This window comes from Tenrec ecaudatus, chromosome 5 (genome assembly GCF_050624435.1).
Source record: "Tenrec ecaudatus isolate mTenEca1 chromosome 5, mTenEca1.hap1, whole genome shotgun sequence".
NCBI lineage: Eukaryota > Metazoa > Chordata > Mammalia > Afrosoricida > Tenrecidae > Tenrec > Tenrec ecaudatus.
Window position 1 is genome coordinate 134833293 of NC_134534.1, and position 24589 is coordinate 134857881.

Here is a 24589-nt window from a genome sequence, read left to right on the forward strand (position 1 = left end):
GAAGCCACTACCAACACTGGGTATTTCTTTTTCAGATGCAGAAGAAATTGTTTTAAAAGCCCAGATCTTAGCTGGAGGACGTGGAAAAGGCGTCTTCAACAGCGGACTGAAAGGAGGCGTTCATCTAACCAAAGAGTAAGGCCAGAGGTCTCAATTCCTTTCCTTTGGGATGAGCCCTTCTAGAAGACCTTCATGGTGACCACAGCTAGCTCTGAGAAAGAGGGTTGGCGTAGGGAGGGGGCGCAGTAAGGGAGGGAAGAGACAATGTAGTTGGTGAGCTCTGGCCACACCCAATTTTTGTTCTCCTAATAAAGGAGTTTTCTTTCCTAATTTGTGAAAATGTTACACTCCTACTCCCTTAGACAGCATGATTCATCATTATTCTTGGGAATGATACATCTTGCGAATTAAGTGCTACTGTCTCAACATAATTCTTCTATTCCGGTACCTGCTGTGGCTCCCATTTCAGTCCAAGTCTTCCCTCACCTAACAGTCTTCTTTACTCTCTGTCCCATGTCTCTGGCCACCAAATGCTTTCCTCTCCGCCCTGCTCCTGCCACACAACTTCTCTCATAGGATTTCATGTGACGCAGGCACGCCTACTCTTCTCCCAGTCATTGTTCAGGACTTTCCAAATCGCTCACTCTCAAGCCTGGGTTCTTTTCCCGGCTCTTAACTGTTGCGCATTCCAGCATTGCATCATTTGTTCTTTCTTTGCTTCTCCCCGAAGGCCCCTGCGCTGCTGGGCACACAGTGAGCAGGGAGACCCTAGATTACATGGACAGGCGGTGGACCCTGCGCATCATGAAAATGGGTGTCTGTAGGCACCACTTCCCAGTTACTGTTGACAGGGAAATAACTGTGTTCCCCTTTTCTCTCTGCAGCCCGAACACCGTGGGACAACTGGCTAAACAGATGATTGGGTACAATCTAGCCACAAAGCAAACTCCAAAAAGTGGTGTGAAAGTGAACAAGGTACTCTGAATGCTTTTGGTGATTTTTCTATACATGTCACCCCAAAAAACCAACCAAACAAAAAAACAACAAAAAACCCAGGAAAAGACAAGCTTCACTTCGGACAGTCTAAGGCATCCCTGCTCTCTGGTGACAAGCCATTTGTTTCTGCAAGCTCGGAGCATCTCTTTAGTAACTGGCTTGAGTTTGTGGAAGAATAAAAAGGGATCTATAATGGCAGAATTATTCATTATTTTCAGCATTTCCCGGAAGTGGGTGGGAGTAGGTGTCCAGTGCTTTCCCTTACAGAACACAGGTGCGTTGTGTTTAGTAGCAAAAGGCTCTTGGTGCGACACCTGGGGTCTTAGATTCAGTGAGGTCTGTCTTCCCTACCCCAGCCCTAGCCCCATGTATCAGTATCACCTGGTTGGATGGTTGTTTTCCTGAATGCCCTTGTGCCTGCCTTTCGGCTGACTATTGTCTTGACCCACTGTTAGTGCTGGGAGTATCTTGATAAGTCAGGTCTGCTGGAGCATCGAACTGTCTGTCTGTCTCTCATACACACACACACACACACACACACACACACACACACACACCCCACATGTACACACATGCACCTGTCCTCACATATATACTGTGCACCCACATGTTCTCTTGTATAAACATGTGTATACACAAACAACACACACACACACACACAAAATAAATTTGGAACAGCAAAAAGGCTTACCACCTCAGTCTTCGTTCATGAAATTCATCTTCTCTCTCCCCCCCTCTCTCGTCCTTTCATGCCACCTTCATGTATCCAGGGCCAGCTACAGGCAATGCAGGGTCCGCTGCAACATAGAAACACGAGGATCCTCCGCCAAATTTCTAGGCTCCACTAGCTGAGCAATAAAGAAAGTATGGCGTCCTTCTGAGCTGGCCCTGGAAGAATAGGTGTGAACGGTCCCAGTGTAACAGGGCCACAGTGCAGGGCAGTGCCTGCCCGCTCTGATGGCCCAGGCTTGCATTGATGAGCTTGGCCAGTGAGTAGAACTTGAGGACACTGAGGAAGTTTAAAAAAAAAAAAGCCAGGGTTTTATGGCTTTAAACAAACCCTTACCTGGTTATTAGTGTACCTATTATGAGAGGGTCAACCCAGACCCAGAGAAGGACACTGAGGGAGATTGGGGTGCTGCTGGGTCATTAACTCCATCCCTCTGAGAACACAGAAGCTTTCTAGATGTTAAGGGAGTAGCAAACCAGACCCCTTCTAGCTACTTTCCTTTTCTACCACTTCTCAGGTAGATGCACGAACCGTTTAAAACTCAGGAGAGTGTCATGGTGCTGTTTTGTTTTGCTCAGCGTGGCCTATACTTTAATTTCACTGTTAAGTCTCATCATGAACCTTGACGCTGTGGCGTGCACGTCGACAGAGGCACACCGGGTCCCTGGGTCGATAGGTCCCTAATGGCTGCTGCTGCTGGTGGTCATGGTGTCATTTAGTATTGACCTTGCAGCCTGGCAGAGGAAGGGCAAATGTTAAATGATCTATGAGGCTCATGTTTTGGAGAATTTACATGGATTGATGCTTCGTTCCGGAAGTATTTATTAGACTTCTTTTATGGTCCAGTCGTGTGTTTTAAAATATAACAATGAAGTTTTCAGATGCACATTTTTTCCTTTTAGTATGTTTAATGATGTTCCAGCATTTAATAATCCATGCTGTCCTTTCAAATGGGAATGGTAATAACATGCCTGATGTGATTGTTAAAGACTAAATACATTAGTCCGTGCATGGAGTAAGTGTCTAACATGCAGAATAAACAAACAAAAAATAAACCCGCATCCCCCACTTCCATTCCGGCTCATAGCAGCCTCACAGGGCGGAGAACTGCCTGGATGTGTTTCCCAGGCTGCGCTTCACTGTGGGACTGGAAAGCCTCTCCTTTCCCCACCGAGTGGCTGATGATTTTGAACCGGTGATGCCACCAGGACTCCTTAAGTCACTAACACAGTGATCATTTAATACTGGATGTGCACATTGTCATTAGCATGACAGAAATAGATATTTTTAAATAAAATGTTTGTGTTGCTATAATTATAGATTCACAGGGAGTTGTAAAAATCAGTACTGAGAAATCCCCACCCACTCTACCCATTTTCTATAATTATGGTCCAGTGTGACCTCTGGAGTTCTGTGTCTGATCTAGTCAAAATACTCAGATTTCCTTCCCCACAAGGACCCCTTCATGTGATTTCCCCTCAGTGCCCGGGCGGCTTAGTGGGTTGCTCTTTGTGCTGCTCACCACAAGGTCAGCAGTTTGTAACCACCAGCTGCTCCTCGGGAGTGAGAAGAGGCTTTCTACTCCCATAGAGATGGACAGTCTCAAAACCCCACAGGAGCTGTTGTCCCCTCCCTGCCCTCTAGGGTCACTACGGGCCACAGTTGATTAGATGGCAGGGAACTGGCTTTTTGGTTTGGATTTTTCCCCTGGTCTAGATTTCCCCTTTTACCTCTGGCAATGGCTAATCCGTTCTCCATTGAATAGTTTGGTTAGTTCCATAATTTTATGTGGCTAAAAGTATACAGTATTTGACTTTGGGTTGCTACCCTTTTTCACACAGCACAACTTCTTGGAGGGTCGTCCAGGTTGTTGTGGTTGTCAGTGGTGTTTTTGTAACTGCCATCTGTTCCAGGATGTGTGATTATCAGTAGCACCTGTTTATTACCCGAGAGTAACTCTCCAGCCGCTGAGGAGATCTCGCTGCTTTCTCTTTTGGGACCATTCCAAATAAAGTTGCTGTGAACATTGTGTACAAGCTTTTGTTTGAACCGCATTTCCATTTCTCTGGGATTAAAGGTCCCAGGAGACATTTGCCGAATCAGATACCGGTTGCATGTAGTCAGAGGGTAGTTGTTGACTTTTTAAAAAAGAAAATGCCAACTTCTCCCGAACGGCCAAACCAGGTCACATTCCTCCTAGTGATGTATAAGTGATCCGTGTCTCGATAGCCTTGGCAGAATTTGCTGATGTCATGCTTCCCCCAACTTTGGAATACGTATTTCCTTTTTAAATGGTATGTGCTTCTGACAATTTGGAAAATACTGCCGGCTAACAGGATTAAAACTGAATACGACCTTTAGTCCCATCTCTCAGAGACAAACTGTTTTTTCTAGTACAAATATATTTTTAAAAATTTAATGATCCTGTTTACATTATAGAAATTGTTGTACACATCCTACATTCTAATGACCTTTGCTTTCAATAGTGTACTGTCACAGTCGAATGACATGAAGGATCATACCGACTGAATGAATTTGAATATTGAAGGATGACAAAGGTGAATTGTCAATCAAGTTTAATTTGGTGTCGCCATAGCCTTCACACCCTGTAATACTCCTTTGTACTTTGATTTAAATTATTGATTGATTGATTGGTTTTGCTTTGTGAATTTAAAAATAATGTTATTCTTTGGTAGTAGATTTCTTGTGCTTTTTTCTGCATGCTAAGACCACAGTCTGTGAGGTTTTATCAGTGCCCCTGTCCAGCCAATAAACATAATTTAATTTTTTTCTTTTAAGTTTTGTTCCATGTTTTTCTCCCACTCTGTCTAAATTAGAAAGCCACAGAATCTTTACCTGATCAGACAGCCTCATCTTTCTCCTGCAGAGCATCCAGTAGGTTTGAACTGCTGACCTTGCTGTCAGCAGGCCAGTACCTAACCCAAATCTCCACCGGGGCTTCTTCCTGTCTATCCAAGACCTTCTAATGTGATCCCTTTCAGAGGAGTTGGTTCTGGTCTCAGCGTCTTAAGAGATTGATGGTCTCTCCTGGTCCATTGGAATAATTGTTTTCATGTATCTTTTATTTTCTTCACTTTTCTATGCTCCGAACAGAAGACAGTAGTTGCATGTTAGAAGACCACCCATAAGTCTGTACTCACCAACATAGGCCATAGAGCATTGGCTTTCTGGGCATGTCAGTTTTTGACCTTGGTTTTTCCCAAAACCTTGGTCCTGAGCCTCCATTCCACATGATTCATTCCTCAAAGTGAATACAAACATCTTAAACATTTTTCTGTATTCCTTGGTAATTTAGTGGGCTATACTTTAGTCTGCTAACAGCATGGTCAGCAGTTCAAAAACACCAGCTACTTCTAGGGAGAAAGACAAGGCTTCCCAGTCCTATAAAGTCTTACAATTTCAGAAACTCTGGTTACTCTACCCTGCCCTTTAGGGTCACTATGAGTCAGAATTGCCCTTATTGCAGTGAGTGTGTTTGTTTTTGGTACTGTCATCATTTCAAGGACAGCGAATTATTTATGTGGCTCCGTTAGCCAAGTCTCTAACTCCCTCCTAAAGACCTTCCCCGGCATGGGCCTGGTAAGCTGAGAAGCACTAGTAAGGTTCTCACTACCAGCAAGAGCCAGGGATGAAGCATCTGCTCTGGACCCACGATCCCTGCACAGTAAACCTCCTATAGCAGAAGACAGCGATGGCCTCAGAGGAGCAGCAACAGGGGCAGGAGCCAGAGCATGGAGGCAAGTGATGGACTTACCAGCCCAGGGAGCACACAGAGCTGAGTGATCTTGTGCAGAAGACTGGCTTGCAGAGTGAGAGGCCTCTAGGCACTTAATTGGGGGAGTTGGACTTGCTGACCCAGAGAAGTGGAGCTGAGTGCCTTTGAGCCGAGGTTTGCTCTAGTGGGGTTCCTCTAGGCATTTAAATCAGGGAGCTGAGTTTGCTCGTCCATGGCGTTTCAGTCTAATGCCTTTGGGGTGAAGGAGATAGAGGAGTGGTCTGCCCTTTGGCATTTGTTAGCTGACTTGGCAGAACTTTGTAACCTGGCCTGATAACTCAACCCCAAGCATTTCTCACTGGCATTACAACCTGTATGCTTCCTAATAAGCCCTTTGATCGTGAATTTTATCCAAGTCCTGATTTTATAGGTGTTGCAATGGATATTAGAACTTAGAGAAGCAAAACAGAGAACACTAATGAAGTCAGCAAAGTCATTATGGCTTATTATACCTACCCGTTCTGTTGTAATAACTCATTGTGGTATTAAATGATATTTTCTTAACGATGTTGAGCATCTTTTCATATGCTTATTGGCCACCTGGACCTCTGTGCTGAAATGCCTCTGTGTCTTCTGCCCGTTTTCTAATTGGATTTTTCTTTAAAAAAAGAAAACTACTAGACTTTGAGAGTTATTTTTGATCCTAGTCCTTTATTAGATGTATGGTTTGCAAATGTTTTCTTCTGGTCATAACTTAGTACCTTCTCGACAAGTCTTCCACAAAGAGAACATCTTGAAATTTGTCCATAGCCCATTGATCAATATTTCCATTGACAAATGTGCGCTCTCTGTAGCAATCCTACGAATTCCTTTCCCAGGCAGAGCCCACCTACTAGGTCCTGAGTGGTATAAAAAGTTAAGCACTCAAGTATTAGCCCAAAAGTTGGCAGTTTGAGCCCATCCATGGGTTGGCGAGATTTGAACAAATTTGGAGTTGCCCTCTAATACCAGCATCCTACGTGTCAAGACTCGTTTTTTCCCTAAACGTTTTTCAGTTCTGCATTTCCCGTTGAGGTGTGTGATGTATTTTAGGTTAACTTTAAGCACAGTGTCAGACGTATTTCGATAGAGGTTCTTCCATCTTTGGCTGGTGCTTACTCCAGTAGCATTTGTCAGAAGTGCCGTCTTTCTCTCATGGAATTGCTTTTGCGTCTTTATTAGATATCAAGTGAACGTATTTGTACGAGTTTATTTTTATCATTTCTCTTCTGTTTGGTTAATATCGATGCCTGTACATCTACCAATATCACACACTCTTGATTACTGTGACCATGCAGTAATTGTTTGAATTGCATACCCTGATTCTTCTCAGTTTCTTCGTTCCAGAAATAACTTCGTTATTCTAATTCCTATGGCTTTTTAATATAAGTCTTAGAATAAGCTTATCTCTATATAAGTAATCTTGTTGGGATCTTGATATGGTTTTGCTCAACTTGTATATCAAGTCAGAGAGAATTGCTAGTTTTACTATGTTCCGGTTCATGTGCCACTCCATTTGCTGAGATCCTTTGTTTCTTTCATCAGCACTTTGCGGTTTTCAGCAGATAGTACGTGCTTTGTTAGATTTCCATCTAGACCTTTTTGAGCCGTTGTAATTCCCTTGGATCTCCCTTTCAGTGTCCATGAGCTCATTGCATCTCTAGAAAGTCTGTGGGTGCTGGACGCTTCTCTTCTCTTCTGTGGCCTTGCTGCACCCACTTTCTCAGCAGTTTTAAGGATTTTTTTTTAAGGTTCCTTGAGGTTTTGCATACAGTCTGTCACGTAATCTGCAAATAGGGATGATTTGATTTTTTCTTGGCCCATGTGTGTTCATCTACCTGTTTTACTGGCGAGCGTTTCCAGATGTGAGGGGGACCCGAATGGTACCAGTGGCCTCCTTTGCCTCATTCCCCGTCTGAGGGCAGTTCAACATTGCCTTTCACTATTACAAATATAACATCAGAAGTAGGCGTTTTGAAGATAATTTCTATCAGGTTGAGGAATACCCTTCTATTTATTTCTACTCTATGAATTTTTATCCTGTATTGGTGTCCCCAATGTGTTATTCTTCATTAGTTGATATAATCATAGGAAATGTTTTTGCTTTTCCTTTTCCTTTACACTGTTAATGCAAAAGCTTGACTGCTTTAGGAATAGGGAAATTCCTTGCAACTCTAGAGTGACCTCCACTTCATCGCTGTGCATGATTCTCTTTACATGGAACTTGTATTTGCTAATATTTTGTTAGGAATTTTCGTATAGATATTTGTGAGAGATATTGATCTGCAAGTTTTTTTGCTCTTTTATTATCTTTTTCTGGTTTTGGTATTCAACTAATAACAGCTTCATAAAATATGTTGAGAAGTTCCCCTCCTCTGCTATTTTTCTGAAAGTGATTATTTAAAGTTGTTGCCAATCCATATTTAAATCTTTGATAGATTTCTCTAGTGAAGTCATAGAGGCCTGAAGACTCTTTGCCTGAACCTTTGGTGTTTGGGGTGGCTGACTTCTCCAGCACCCATGCTGAGGTTTTTGAGGCAAAAAGAAACTCAGGGTCCCCGCATCATATTTTTCTTGGACCCCGAGCTCCCTGAGCCCTCCCTCTACTTTTTTCTCCTGACTTTCCAGGTCTTCTGCATCAGCTTTAGGTATAAAGTCCAAGGTTTTTATTTTTACTTAGCAAAAGGACTAGGGAAATTACATCTTTGTAATGTCACAAAAGCAGAAGCCCGCAGATTATAAACCCAAACATGCTACCATCTAATCAGTGCACACTTGGGATGACTCCACCTGTGTCAGAGGTGACCTGAGCTCTGTAGGGTTTCCAGTGACTGATTTTTCAGAACTAGATCTCCATGCCTTTCTGCTGGGTCCCCTCTCGGGAGATTGTCCTGGACTGTAGAAGCTTTCCGTTTCTAAGTTTTATTTAAGAAGACAATGCGGCAGAATGAAAAACAAAAACAAGCTCTTACTCTGTGCCAGTGTAGTGTGTGCTTCATGAGCTCCTAAGAGGCAGCCTTCAGTTCCTGGGGTCCATGCTTCAGTGCCACGGGAGACCATGGCTCCACAGAGCAGTTCGTTCAAACATTGAGAAAATGGTTTTATTTGTTTGTTTGTTTAGTCTTTAAAAGGACAATTGTTTGGTAAATGATCTTATAGACATAAATCCTAAAATCATTTAATTTCGTGTTCAACAACAGAAAGCATGTTTGCAAGCCCTCATCAATAGCCGGCTTCATAACTGAAGTACCCAAACCTATGCACCACCTTGCTAAAAGAGTAGGACATTTACTCAGCTTCCCCAGGAAGACTGTGTAAGTCTAGCAGGGGTTAAGTATACAAGAGGACTACCAAGTACAAAATTAGCTGAAAATCGAAACCAATGATGCATACGTCTATATTCTTAGTAAGGCACAGAAAATTACTGTCTATCATGCATACACTGGTATTAGTTACATTATAAAACTGACATAAGTAATCATGGGGATAATGTAGACAATCTGGATTTCAAAATACACAGGCGGAAAACGAGATGTGAACAAGAACTTCCTAGAGCCGTGTTTTATGACACCTAACTTCTACCGAGGCAGTGCCCGTACAAATAGTTTGTTTGCTGGTTCTCATTCGGATACCACCGTTCGAGTTGCACTGGGCGGAATGCCAGTGGTCCCATTAAGGTAAAGTTAAAAACTGCAAAAATGAAGGATTCATGGCATTCCTTCTGTAACTCATGGCTGCAGCTTTTAAAATTAATTTATTTTTAATTTTCATCCCTTAAACTGTACCTAACTAAGCCTCTCATGGGATGAGTGTTCTTGGAGTTCATTAGATTCTCCCAATGACAGTTTCTATTCTGCCTACATAGGTTACAGATCATGAAATAACATTAGAAATGGTCTTTATGTAGAATTTCTTGAGTTTCTCCTGGGCTGTCTTCATTTTCCTAGGCACTTCTTCTTCAAAAGTGATCCATTAATTCTACGAGAGGAATTGTTTGAGACACAACTGGTCTTTGCAAACAGAATTTTGGTGGAATGCAGAATACTTCTCTTGACATTTGGAGGATTAAGGACAGAACTGTTGAGTGACACCCTCAAAAGTTAAAATGCGGCGTTGCTTCTCGGAGTGACTCCCCAGCACTTTAAATCATTCATCCTAGGCTAATGGCACACGAGGAAACGAGTGATTCCACCAATAGACTTGAAAGCGCAACCAAAGCATGCTTCTCAGTTGTTTGTGTCTACCAAATATCTAAAACAGAGATGTAAAAGAGTTGATTTCTTAATTATGATATTTGTATTAATAGTGTGGCGTATAAAGGTGAACTTCTTGTTATTTCTTTAAACCAAAATTAAATATTAATCTGAGGAGGAAAGGATAGTTAAAAAAATTGTTTTGCTTCAAATATTTTCCCACTCTTAAATCAGAAAGTGAGAGTGTTCCAGGCCACCTAATGGCATTTTCCATGACCTGTATTTCTGGAAAAACAACCAACTGGAAATCAGAATAGTTCCATGGTAATCTTAGCTTTTTGTGTCCAGATCTAGTTTTAATATTACTCTTGTGACTTCCCATTTGATTAAAAAGTCAATGAGAAGCAGCATATGTGGTATATTTTCTTAACATTGTCCTCAAGGTGTTTGGAGCTCATTGAAACCCTACTGGACGACAAAATAGAAACACCCCACGGCTGTCTGTCAGTCCCTCTCCCACAGTGTCCTGTGGGGTCAAGTCACTCTGCTTGGAGGGCTCCTTTTCACTGGCGAAAGATTCTTTTAAAAAAAATCATTTTATGGGGGCTCGATCAACTCTTGTCACAATCCATACATCCATCAATTATGTCAAGCACATTTGTACATTTGTTGCCATCATCATTCTCAAGACACGTGCTTTCTGCTTGAGGCCTTGGTATCAGGTCCTCCTTTTCCCCCTCCTTCCCCCCTACCCCCTTCCTCATGAACCCTTGATAATTTATAAATTATTATTATTTTGTCATCTCTTACCTATTCCCTTCACCCACTTTTCTGTTGTCTATCCCCCAGGAAGGAGGTTATATGTAGATCCTTGTAATCAGTTCCCTCTTTCCACCCCACCCTACCTACACCCTACCAGTATCACCATTCTCAGCACTGGTTCTGAAGGGATCATGCATCCTGGATTCCCTGTGTTTCCATTTTCTCTTTGTATCAGTGTACATCTTCTGGTCTAGCCAGATTTGTAATATAGAAATGGGATCATGATAGTGGGGGTGGGGGAGGGCACAGAGGGGAAGAAGCATTTAGGAACTTGAGGAAAGTTGTATGTTTCATCATTGCTATACTGCACCGTGATTGGCTCATCAACTCCCCACGACCCATAAGGGGATTTCCAGTTGCCTACAGATTGGGTCCCTAATCTGCGCTCCCCCTCATTCACAATGATTTGATTTTTTGTTCTTTGATGCCTGATACGTGATTCCTTCGACATCTCATGATCACACAGGCCGGTATGCTTCTTCCATGTGGGCTTTATTGCGTCTGAGCTAGATGGTAGCTTGTTTACCTTCAAACCTTTAAAACCTCAGGTGCTATATCTTTTGATAGCTTGATATCATCAGCTTTCTTCACCACATTTGCTTATGCACCCGTTTTGTCTTCAGTGATCATATTGGGAAGGTGTGCACACAGTAATATGATCTTTTGTTCTTTGATGTGTGATACCTGATCCTTTGACACCTCATGATCACACAGGCTGGTATGCTTCTTCCATGTGGCCTTTGTTGTTTCTTAGCTAGATGACTGCTTGTTTACCTGCAAGCCTTTAAGATCACCAATGCCATATCTTTAATAGCCGGGCACCATCAGCATTCTTCACCACATTTTCTTATGCACCCGCTTTGTCTTCAGCGATCATGTAGGAAAGGTGAGCATCATGGAACGCCAGTTTAATAGAACAAAATATTCTTGCTTTAAGGGAGTACTTGAGTGGAGGCCCAGTGTGCATCTGCTATCTTAATACTAAACCTATGAATATATGTACATGTATCTATTTCCCTATCATCATGAATAAATATCTTTACATATGTACATGTCTTTATTTAGACCTCCTAGACATGTACTGGTGATAAATTCTATCATCATTTTTAAAACACTATAAATGGAAATTGTAAGTCACCACATTATCTCTTATTTAATTATTTACTCCATTTTTTGTGACATAAAACTTACATTTTTATTGTATCTGGGTAGCTAAAATCAAATGTTATTAATCATTGTTTAAAACCGTTTACCGAACTGCTTTCAGGAAAAGCAGTATAAGTGTTCTTACTGTGTCCAGTTCTACTACTGTTTATTTATGGGAATGTTCTTTTCTTTTAAAAATCTTTGAAGATACCTTTTACCATCTCAGGGCAGTATAAGTTGGTGTAGCCTCTCTGGACGACAATTAGACAGCACACATAAAAACTGTAAATATAAAAAGCTAAACCCTAGTCTTTGTTATTCTAGATACCATATATGCAAGGCTACGAAAACAAATACTCAAAGATAGGTGTACAACAATAATCACCAAGGCTAACAGTTTGGAACATGGGAGACCACGTATGTGTCTGTCACAGCAGCATGGTCGGGGATGTTGGTAGCGCAGTGATGAAAGCAATGGACTGCCAGCTGAGAGCCTGCAGTTCAAATTCATCAGCTGCTCTGCAGGAGAAAGATGGAAGTTTGTATCTTTGAAGGTTAACCCACTGCCTTTGTAGTGGTTCCAATTCCTTAGGGTTTCCAAGACTATAAATCTTTACAGAAGTAGAAAACCGTATCTTTCTCTCTTTGAGCAGCTGGTAGGATCAAACTGTCAAACTTTCAGTTAGTATAAATTCTAACCCTGAAAAAAATCTTAATTAGCAGAAACAATCAAGGGAAACCCTATGGGGCAGTTCTACTGTGTCTGGTAGGGTTGCTGTCAGTTAGAATGAACTTGACATCAACGGGGTTGGTCTGGCGTGATTTAGGAACCTGGTTAAATCATCACCCCCACTGCTGCTGTGCATGAGCTCCTAATGTCTGCATAGAACTGTGCCCCCAGGCCTCTTTTAAAAAAAAAAACATTTTATTAGGGGCTCATACAACTCTTATCACAATCCATACATATACATACATCAATTGTATAAAGCACATCCGCACATTCCCTGCCCCAATCATTCTCAAAGCATTTGCTCTCCACTTAAGCCCTTTGCATCAGGTCCTCTTTTTTTTCCCTCCCTCCCCGCTCCCCCCTCCCTCATGTGCCCTTGGTAATTTATACATTGTTATTTTGTCATATCTTGCCCTATCCGGAGTATCCCTTCCCCCACTTCTTTGCCGTCCATCTCCCAGGGAGGAGGTCACATATGGATCCTTGTAATCAGTTCCCCCTTTCCAACCCACTCACCCTCCACTCTCCCAGCATCGCCCCTCACACCCTGGTCCTGAAGGTATTGTCCACCCTGGATTCCCTGTGCCTCCAGCTCCCATATGCACCAGTGTACAACCTCTGCCCTATCCAGCCATTCAAGGTAGAATTCGGATCATGGTAGTTGGGGGGAGGAAGCATCCAGGATCTGGGGGAAAGCTGTGTTCTTCATTGGTACTACCTCGCACCCTGACTGACCCATCTCCTCTCCTAAACCCCTCTATGAGGGGATCTCCAGTGGCTGACACTTGGGCCTTGGGTCTCTACTCTGCACTTCCCCCTTCATTCAATATGGTATATATGTGTGTGTGTGTATATATATATATATATATATATATATATATATATATATATATATATATATATATATATATATATATATTGCATGATGCCTTATACCTGGTCCCTTTGGCACCTCGTGATCGCACTGGCTGGTGTGCTTCTTCCATGTGGGCTTTTTTGCTTCTGAGCTAGATGGCCGCTTGTTCACCTTCAAGCCTTTAAGACCCCAGGCACTAGGCCTTTTAATGACTAATGTTGTGGAAGCTCCCCAGGCCCTGCTTTTGAGATGCCACTGGGTGAATCAACCCTTTCACCTTTCACTTAACAACTGAGTAGGGTTTTAATGCCTTAACAACACCGCAGGGCTCCATGGTTAAATACCCACCAGCGTGTATGTATTAACAGTCACTGTGAAGAGAGAAGGTCTTGGAAAGAATATTCCATTATTTAAATGCTTGTAGATGCTTTGGAACCAACTAAATATTGTCTTGGTTTTTCCTAGAAAGATGGCTACCTTCCATTATGGAAATGGTGCAGAGGAAAGGGGTATCTGGTGAGGCAGGAATAAGGGCCACACCCTCACACCTGCCTTGCTCAGACACAGTCCTGGCATGTGACCACTCTTCCCAGGGAAAAGGGCCCCTTTTCCTAATTATCATACAGGTTCAATATGGACTGGTGGCCGGCCTCCTTGTCTTTCTGGGCTACCTTTTGTGCACTGAGTTCACAACACACAGAGATCTCTTGTGCCGTGGAACCGAGGGCTGCCTGCTCCGGTGCCAACCAATGATTCGTTACAGACCAGACTACACGATTGGGATTCATAGGGTTTTATAGGCTGATTGTTTTTACTGACAAAAGTAAACTGCCAAGTCATGCTTCCTAGTCTGTTGTAATTTAGAAGCCCCACTGAAAATGTTCAGCCCACAGCAAGATGCAGGCCTCCACCGACAGCCAGGTGATGGCTGTGCGTGAGGTACGCTGACAGGGTTCTTCTGGGTCACCTGCATGGTAGGTGTGAATTTCCTACCAATGATACTACCAGTACCACCTGACTCGACAGAACCCAGAGGGTGGGTGTCGATGGGGGTGTATGGGTGGTGTGGGTGACTAGCAATGAACGACTTTCACATTTTAGATCATATACTTTTGACAACCTTGGCATGATTTTTGAAGAAAAAAATATTACATGTGTAATTTAGAGGGAAGTATGAAAATGAAATAGCACAGTGATCCAGGAGACAGAATTTTAAAAACATCTGAAGCATCAGACGTACTGTACAAAGAATCCTCCTTTGGTGGTCAAGCTTGATTTTTCTACCAGTGAAATCTGAGAAAAAAACAGTGCTGTAATAGAGATGTACTATTAATATTTAAGATTAAAATGACAGCTGCCACCCTGGAGTCCTAAGTGTCAGGGTTTCCCAAGGAAGGGGAGGGAAAAAAAGGAAGAAGGATTAAAAGTGGGAAAGGTTCCTTGAGGAAAACCAAATAGCAGTCCGAGAAACCCATTAACGGGATCAATTAAGGAGGTGAGAATGGGCACAGTGGAGCCGGAGAGCAGAACTCTCCAGTCTCTGCTAGCTCACGCCGCGTTTCAAGAGCCTGGAAATGAAGCTGTTGATTTGTGTGGGAAGTTTGCACAGTCTTCCACCTGGATATCAGCGTGGCACTAAATTAACTTGACTTCCCTCTCTTGTTTTAGGTGATGGTGGCTGAAGCCCTAGACATCTCCCGGGAAACCTATCTGGCGATTTTGCTGGATCGAGCCTCCAACGGCCCCGTTCTGGTGGGCAGTCCCCAGGGGGGCATGGACATTGAGGAGGTGGCAGCTTCTTCTCCAGAACTTATTTTTAAGGTATGTTCATATGTCTGCCTGCATGTTGTTACCTGCTGGTTAGTGGGGAAACTGCCTTTTAGTGTGGAGTCTGAGGCTGGCAGCGCTTTATCTGTTTCTCTACGATTCCAGGTGCCCAGTGGAAGGTTGAGTGGTGGGGTGTGCTCTGAGTAGTAGACTGCCTCCTAGCACCGTCTCAGACAGAGTAGACCCACTGTCTGGGTTTTCTATGCTGTGTCTCCCCGCTCTCACCCCCACCTCACCCCCATATCAACATTTTATGTTGTCGCTGTTGAGAAGGCACGCAGCAACAGGTCCTGCTGTCCAGTGGTGTGACATTGATGGCATTTGAAGTTGTGCAACTATTCTCCTCCATTTTTGAGTTGTTCCTTCCCCCTGGAGGTAAACTCACTACCCCCTGAAGTTCCTGTCTAACCTTCGGACTGGCTGTTGTCAAGTTAATCCCATGTAGGTCATTTTTTGAAAGAGCATGATGCTCAAGGCAGCTCTGTTGTACCTGTTGTTAGCCTTACTAGGTTTGGTTTAGGAGCGCTGGTGGTGTAGTGGTTAAGGGTCAAGCTGCTAACTCCAAGGTCAGTGGATTGAAACCACCAACAGCTCTGCAGCTGGAAGACAAGGCTTTCCATTCTCATGAAGAGTTACACTCTCAGAATCCCGTGGGGGCTGTTGGACCCTGTCCTATAGTGTCACTGTAAGTTGGCATTCACTCAATGGCAGTGAGTTTGGTTTCTGGGTTTGGGGTTGTTAAATTTGAAGAAAAGTTCAGGGGATCTTTTGGGTTTAAGGTTTAGAGATGATCTCACGGAACTAGTTTCAAGAGTTCTGCACTAAGCTCATTCTGGAGCAGATTGCTAAGCCTTTTCTCCCACTGAGCTGCTGTACGGATTTGAACAGCTGACTTTTCTCAGTGATAGAGTTAATGCTCTAACCACTGCACCCTTAGGCCTCCCCTGAAGGTTGGTTCCCAATAAGTCACTGCCATCGAGTCAATTCCAACTCATACTGACCCTATGTAGGGTTTCTGAGGATTGAGATCTTGATGGGAGCAGACAGCCTTGTCTTTCTCTCCTTGAGTGGTTGCTGGGTTTGAACTACCGACCTGATGGCTAACAGTTCAGTGCTTACTTAACAGCACCAACAGGGCTCCATGAAGCCTGGGTGAAATCAAGCAATGCACTGTTCAGAGTGTTTTGCTTTCCCAGTTTTCTTCCTCAGGAATGAAGTTGAGGGAGAGGGCTATGTGAGTTCCATTTTCTCTGGGTTGATTCACTGTTGATTTTATGCCAGGACTCTCGTTGGTCTAAAGGAATCTTTCCAAAGTCAAGATTCTATCAATTTGTTGCAGTTCTTAACATTGTATCCCTTGTATTGATACTAAGATCCATTTCTACTAAAAGGATCTGAGTTCAAATCCCACCTAACTTGTGTATTTCTAAATGTCTCTAACCTCATGTTTAAATCAAGAAAATGGAAAAGTAGAATAGTGAGGATTCAGTGAAGCAATACATGGAAAGTGTCGTCTCAGGTCCCTAACAATATTGTGTAAGAGGGAAAACCTACAGCCTTTAGCACTGAAGTTCTAGATATCAATTCTGAGTTCTTAGTGTTAAAAAACATCCCATTTAAAATTTCCAATAGAATACTTTTTTTAGATTGAGATGTTTCTTTTTCTTCACAAAAAGGGGATTTCCTGTATTGAGTCTCCTTTTCTGGATCATTTATTCATATTTGGTGATGGGTTTGAAAACATTTTCATTACTATGTCCTTTAGTCATCTCTGTAGTTAGCTCGATTATGATATCACATTGTGATTCACCAATAATACCGGAGCATTTTCAAAATCGGCATCATTTAAAACATTGCCCTACAGTTTTAGAGAATGAATGCATAAAGTGATAGAAATGAACGCCCCTAGATATCGTCTGTGAGCATGGTTCTCTGCTAAAACTTAAGCTTTAATTCTAGTGATCATCAAAAATAAGGTGTATGCATCATAAGGTAATATTTAACCTGTGTATGACAAGTTCTGTACTTGGCAGTAGTATTAGACAGGCAAACCTTAATTTGGAAGTTTTCCAAGATATGTCACAAAAATTAACTGACTAAATATTCGTCAATGCCATCTGTGTAGTAATTAAAAGTGAAAGCTGGCATCAGATTGTCTTGTCAGCGTGCCACCCGGAAGAGTTATATAGTTTTTGGAAGGGCTTTTCCATAGATGGTCTCTGCTAATTGCAACATACCCTATAGGCAGCTGCAGAGCCCTGCCTGGGAGCCCTGGAAAGGTGCCATGCTCTAATTACCCATTTGCAAATATATACTAAGCATTTTCTTTTGCGGTAAATCTTTTCATCTGACTGTCCTAATTTCATTTATTTGTATCATTTTTTACTAGGAGAAAATTGACATTTTTGAAGGGATTAAGGACAGCCAAGCTCAGCGAATGGCAGAAAATCTAGGCTTCCACGGACCAATGAAAAATGAGGTATATGAGTGATTGGAACACAGAGGGTCTTTCCGAAAACCTGGGGAACTGGCTGAATTGTTCATTGTCTATGTAATGACCACAAGTTATTATTATTTTTGGTCTTATCGTTTTTCTTCTAATTGTTTATGATGAGCAAATGTATGTACCTGGTTTTCTAAAAGAAGATGTTTGTATCATGACATGTGAGTATTAATCAAAACGTGCTTGTATTAGCTGTATACTTGTATCTACATTTCAAGGGTTTATGTGCATGTGCATATGTGCATTGTGTGCACACATGCTGTTATGTTGTATTTGTTGGGATCTCTTTGGTTTTTTTCTCTACCAGTGCAGGTCCAGCTGAAATATTCTAAGACAGCGGAGTAGTCAAAGGCCCACATTGTAGAGACAGGCAGATCTGAGTTGAATCCTGTTACTGCCACCTACCACATCTGCAATTCAGTCCATCTGAATGTCAGTTTCATCATCCGTAAAATGGGAATGATGGCAGCCCTTAGCTGAGAGATTTATTGTAAGGATGGAGGGCAATGACTTGTGAAAGCACTTATGACTGTACTCAATAATGATTAGTTTCTATCAGTAATACAACTACTTAACTAATTGCTATTTTTTCCCTAGCTAGTGGGCAATGGAAATGATTATTAATGGCACTAAGGTGATATTTCACAGAAAGACCTTAATATATCCCAGTTTAGGAACGATAGCCCATGCCTCCTAAGAAAGAAACATTCATCTCATAGATGTTTGGGAAAAGAATTCATTTTGATCATCTCAACCCTGCCCTGCTCTAGCTTGTCTATGGAGCTTGGGTGTATTTGGCAGCTAAATCAGGAAAAACTAGTAAGGATTGTTTCCCTCTGTTGTGATTCAGGCAAGCCACCTAATCACCCTGGAACTGTGTGCGTGTGTGTGAGAGAGAGACAGAGACAGAGAGAATGAATGAGTGACTAGCTAGGACTCCATGATGGTCACACTGGTTTTCTTAGAATTTTCTTGGACAGCACTACTCCAATTATAGATTTTGCATTTTTTTCTTTGCCTTTATTTTATTTTGATTGGCTCCGTCTCTGAGAGTTTGTGAAAATAAAGCAAGTCCGAAGGAGTAAAGTCAATAACACTTTAAAACCATATACTTGTGTGTAAATAAAGAGCAAAACAGTGCTCATTTGAAGATGGGAGGAAAGGCTCCCTTAGAACATAGAAGAGCCAAGATGCTAAGAATCAATTAGAATAACTAATTTTTGTTTTTTAAGATTAGCGACAAAGATTGTCTTTTGTTATAAAAAGAGATATGAGACACTTCCAGAAAATGAGCCTACTGATTACATTATCCTAGTGCCGAGGCGGTGGTCCCCCGCCACTGTGCCCTACAGGGAGTTCGCGGTGTGCGTCCTAACCCTGTTGCTGTACGGATCTGTCCCTCTCTCATGACAGTTGCCTGCGCTGGAGCCCCACCATCACCGCAGCACGGACTTTGCCCTTCTGCTCCCTGTTCTGTTTCCAGCGTCCAGACGACCCCTTGGCTTACATGTTAGGTGCCCAAGAAGCAATTGTCATGCAAGTGAATAAGGGCAACAACACACCAAGGATGCCAAGTTTGAAGAAATTTGTTGTTTTATTTTCTTATTTGAAGAGATTTCTTACGAGTCAGCAAGAAATGACTCCAAGTAGCAGAAGAATAAACTGGGGGTTGGCAAAAACACAAAACAGAAAACTGACCCCATGGGTTTGAAAGCTCAGGAGGTCAATCTGATTGTCAATTCTAGAGAAAGCAATAATAGTATTATCTGAGCATTACAGGATACTCCCTCCTCCATATTATGAAAAAAATTAAGAGTTATTTATGGCCCTTAAATGACTTAATCATGTTTCTCCAGACCTGAAGCACTCTAGGTTTTGCATGAGTTGCCGACGGAAGGAAGATGGGCATGCAAGTGCTCTGAGGTCATTAAGGAGCTATAACTCACAAGATAAAGTAAGACATTAAAAGGAAAGCCATTTAAAAATTATTTCCTTCTCTTTCCAATGGTAGCTCTATAAAAGGCTGTGCATTTTATCCACTCAGCAAACACAGGGTAAACACTGAGGGGGTACTTGGACTGTACAAAGGCCTGGGGACACACAGACATGGGACAATGGGACTGGTTCCCAGGGGGCTCACAGGGGCTGCCGTCAGTGTTTCCCGACATGGTGAATCCAGGAAGGGGAGTCACTCAGGTGGTGGAGGGAGAGAGGGAGAGAGAGGTGTTGATCTCAGAGTAGACATGATGGAATGCAATCATCTCCGGACACCTGAGTTCATTCGTACAGTAGGCAGTAGGGTAGACGGTGCTGGAGGTGAAGGAATGACCTGGCTTGAATTGCAGCTTGGAGAATGTCTACTCTGTGATGTTCCTCTAGCCAGGAGGCTGTATGGAACGTTCCCGACAGCCAGTGTAAGTGAGGATGGGAGATGCCCGTGGTTACGAAGGGTGTTTAAATGATCATCGACTTCTGATCCTGTGATAAAGACATGGTTTCGGCCCATTAGATTCAATGCGACTTTGAAAAGTACTTAATTCATATCTGGGATGTGGTTTCAGCATTGGCAGATGACGTTCTCTCGGATTCTCACAATCTCAGAGAATGATTGTCCTGTGAAACTATTAATATCTTTCCTGTGACTCATGCTTCCTGCCTGCAAAATAGGACCTCTTAATGGTTATCTTAACAAAAATATCATGTTCTGTAAAACCTACTAAGTGTTTATTTCTGGCTAAAATCCATATCAATGAGAAGATATTGAAAATCACGAAAGCCACAGAAGACGATTTGGCTAACATTACAGAAGTTTGGCAATTGTATCTTAATCTCCTCTATGGGATTACTTTTTGAAAGCAAAGCCCCCTTGAATTTTCAACATGTCCCTCTAAGATTTAAGCTGATAAAAATCGAATGAACTAAGTTAGTGTAAGACCGCAACCCCTACCCTACCGGGCATGGTTTTTTGCTGTGGTTAGCTGGAGAACCTGTGGCCCTGTTGATGGATTTACTTTCCAGAATGCAAAAAGAACATTTACATCTTCAAACATCTGTTGAAGCAGTTGTAAAGGTACTTACACAGAGTCAGGATTTCATGTTTATGAACCAAGGGTATTCAATTGTGGGCAGTATAATTGTCTAACAAACACTTTTAAATCAGCACTAGCTGATAGCACCAGGAAAGAAGACAAACTTTATGTAAACAGTGGTTACTAAGAACATGGGGGCCAGTAGCAAACTGATTGACTGTGGTAAGCAATGGAATGTTCTTTGACCTGTGTTTGCTTTTATTAGAACACATGTACAAGACAGCTGAACTAAAGTGGACTTTCCCCCAGATTTCATCATTCCTTGTTCTGCACCAGCTCAGACCGCTGTATATGCTTGCCTTGGACAGTTAAGTTATGGCTCTTGGGAGATGGCATCTTCTATATGTAGTCCAGGCTATTTGTTCCTTGTTTCAGATTGTATTTATTGCTGTGGTTGACACCATATACAGCAGAACACTCACCAACTTAACAGTTTCTCTGTGTGCAGTTCAGTGGCACTGATGACAGTGTTCAAGGTGTACAGGCATTCTCACCTTCCCTCCGTAGCTTGTCCTTCTCCAGTGACCATCAACGCACTATTTCCCTAAGGTCCCTGTCTTATTTTTTGTGTTGCTGTTGTTAATTTGAACCCATACAGACCGGTATAGAGCACGATTCTCATGGCAGATCTTTTTTCCCCCCACAATACTTAAAATTGTTCATTTTAAAGAAAACTTTTGGAGATATTTTTGGTTTATCCGAGGGCAGTTGTGTCAAGGGTTTTACCTAGTTTCCATGGTTCTAAAAATCTGGATTGAAATTCTGTTCTAGATCTCCCCCTCCCCTCCCCTTTGATCAGATTGTTCACGGAGGCCATTAGCCATACATTCCACATCCTCCTCCGATTCCTGACTCTCCTTCTTGTTTTGTTCAAGGTGAATAGCGACCAATTGTTAGGACTTGGATGGCCACTTGCATGCTTTAAAGACACGAAACACTATAGTAGCATAACTGGATGGTAGCATAGAAGTATTAAATATTGTATTAGGCCAATTAACTGGGACGCCTCATGAAACCATCCCCTCATGAAACCATCACCCTGAATCATCAAACCATGGGATGAAATCCCATAAGCTATTTGTGCATAAGTAGTCTTAGCAGCTTTTTTTAGTTGTTGTAAATATATCACATAGCATTTACTAATTCAACGTTTACAGATATATAGCCCTTTGATATAATTTATATTAATTGACTGTATAGCCCTAACAACTCTTAATCAATGTTAGTTTTCCATCACTGTAAACCACCATATATACTGTAGTATAAGCCGACCTGAATGTCAGCTGAGGCACCTAGTTTTTTTTGTTTTAATCATTTTATTAGGGGCTCTTACAACTCTTATCAAAATCCATACATACATCAGTTGTATAAGGCACACTTGTACATTCATTGCCCTCATCATTCTCTAAACATCTACTCTCTGCTTAAGCTCCTGGCATCAGCTCCTCATTTTTTCCCTCCCTCCACTCTCCCTCCTCCCTCATGGACCCTTGATAATATATAATATATATTTTAAATGATAATATATAATTCATTATTTTGCCACATATTGCACTGTCCAACATCTCCACTCCTCTGCTGTCCATCCCGCAGGGAGGAGGTTATATGTAGATCCTTATAATCAGTTCCCCCTTTCCACCCCACCCTCCCTCCATCCTACTGGTATCGCCACTCTCACCACTGGTCCTGAAGGGATCATCTGCCCTGGATTCCCTGTGTTTCCAGTTCCTACCTGTACCAGTGTGCATTCTAGCCCGACCTGCAAGGCAGAAATGGGATCATGATAGGGGGAGGGGAGAGGAAGCATTTAGGAACTAGAGGAAAGTTGTATGTTTCATCGTTGCTAATTTTACTACAAAACTACAATAAAAATGTGCTGGAAACTTGGCTAATACACGAGTATGTCTGGCATTAGATTTCATAATGTCCCTTGTAGATGTTGTAGCACGGGTCTAATCATACTCTTGGCCTGCTCAAAAATATTTATGGTCTGTCTTTGCACCGTGATAAAAATTATAATAGCAAACACACTGTTAATGTAAAACTACAGAGGCATTAACATGCTGAAAACTCAGACTTCGTGTGACACAATTTGATAGAGGCTTATGAAATTTGGAGTAATTGCAATAAAATTATATATTTGAAGGGGCTTTAGAAACTTTGTGGTGTTACTTTCTACTAACATTTTGAAGCCCCCTCAGTTGTATTTATTGTCAATTCCGCCAATATTTATGACCTGTCGACTGTGGACATATGCCATGTAAGTGTACGACATGAGACAGAGTACCTCTCCCATCTGGCTCCCATTGCATTTTACTAACCAAGAAGACTAGAGACGTGGGAGGAATATTCCACTGCAAGTTATTTGTGTTCTTTACCTTTTAAGATCTCAACAATTTTACCCAGAACAAAGATAAATAAAAGTTAACCAAAGGAGGAGATGTTGTCAGAAAGGGAGTGGCCTTTTCTAGCCCGGACACATAAATAGACAAGCACACAAAAAAGGACTGATCACATTTCCGTATTGCAGAAATACCAAATATATGGTCAGAGGATAAATGTCAAAAGGGAGAAATATTTACAATTCATACGGAGATGAAGAGCTAATTTCCTTCTTGTAAAAAGACCTTCTGTATATCAGTAAGAAAGAGACCAAAATCTCAATAAAAAATGGCTAAAGTTCACAGAAGAAGAAATATGAACAGCTCTTCAGCTCATGAAACAGTCCTCCAACACTCCCTCCTAAAGAGCAACATTCAAATTAATCTGTGGCCAAGATAACTTTTTCACCTGACACATTAGCAAAATACAGATGAATATTGGTTGTAAGAAGAGAAACTCTGATACTGGGACTGGGAGTAGAATTTAGAGACAACTTCTACCAAGAGTATTTAATAATGTTTACAAACAGTGGCTTCTTCCTCCGAAGTGGGGAGCCGTGTCCTTCTTTATTGTCTGTCTTAGTCTCAAAGCTCCGCTGACACCTGTCCATGTTGGGTGATCCTGCTGGCGTTGAAATGCCAGTGACATAGCTTCTGGCACCATCGCCACGCACCAGCCACCACAGTACGACAAACTGACAGACCAGTGGTTGAACTTGTCTTTCAGTTACAATTTTAAAATGAAGTGTGGTACTTCCATGCATCCAGGTATGCAGCCATTTACAAGGCTACGACGGGTGAAGCAATCACATATAAAGCCATGCACAGACTATGCTATCATTGGATTTTTGCGGGTGACGAGCCCACGTGATTACACAGGCATTGGCTCTCACTGGCATGAGACTGCCAGGGGTTCGGCAGAGGGGAGCTGGGCTATGCTGGGTGCTGAGGAGTGCAGTCAGCGTTCAGAGGGAGACCCGGGTGGATCTTTAGGCTTTTGTGCCATGTGTTCATTTAATCAAGCTAGAAAAAAAATGTTTAAAAGTCTTAGTTGTCATGTATGTCTGTTTATACACACTGGATTTCAAATGAGGGTCTATGGAAGTTCACACCGATACAGATATGCTCAGAATTGAATCCATAGCAGTTCAATCGATCTAGAGCAAATAGATCACTTCTTTTAGGGAATGGTTTATAGGCGCCAAGAGAGCTGTGGAATCTTACAGCGCTGAGAGGCCATCGAGGTTTCAACTGCACCAAGACGTTGTTCGTCCTTTTAGGCTTCAGGGACCCTCTGAAGTGGTGGGATGACTCAAGGGGGAACTCTGGTGGGAGGTAGAACCAGAGGAGGAAATGCTGCCTAAGGCCAAAAGAGGCGCAGAGACCTACCGTGGTTTTCCCCTTCCTCCCACCTCAGTGCCCTGCCATTGCTGCCCACAGCTCAAACCTCTCTGGAGGACCGTGGAGCCTGCAGTCCTGGAGGCTCCGCCTGAAGAAGCCATCTATCTCCCTGGAGTCCAAGAGTAGAGGTGGGGGAAGAT

The 24589-nt window shown here is 42.4% G+C and overlaps 1 protein-coding gene across 1 annotated transcript in view; it reads left to right on the plus strand.

Moving 5' to 3' along the window:
• Positions 1 to 24589, plus strand: part of SUCLG2 (succinate-CoA ligase GDP-forming subunit beta) — a 306332-nt gene that overhangs the window by 144067 nt on the left and 137676 nt on the right. The window contains exons 3-6 of the mRNA XM_075549909.1: positions 36 to 135; positions 885 to 975; positions 14917 to 15069; positions 17465 to 17554. Coding sequence (XP_075406024.1) covers positions 36 to 135; positions 885 to 975; positions 14917 to 15069; positions 17465 to 17554 — 434 coding nt within the window. The remainder of the gene's footprint in view (positions 1 to 35; positions 136 to 884; positions 976 to 14916; positions 15070 to 17464; positions 17555 to 24589) is intronic.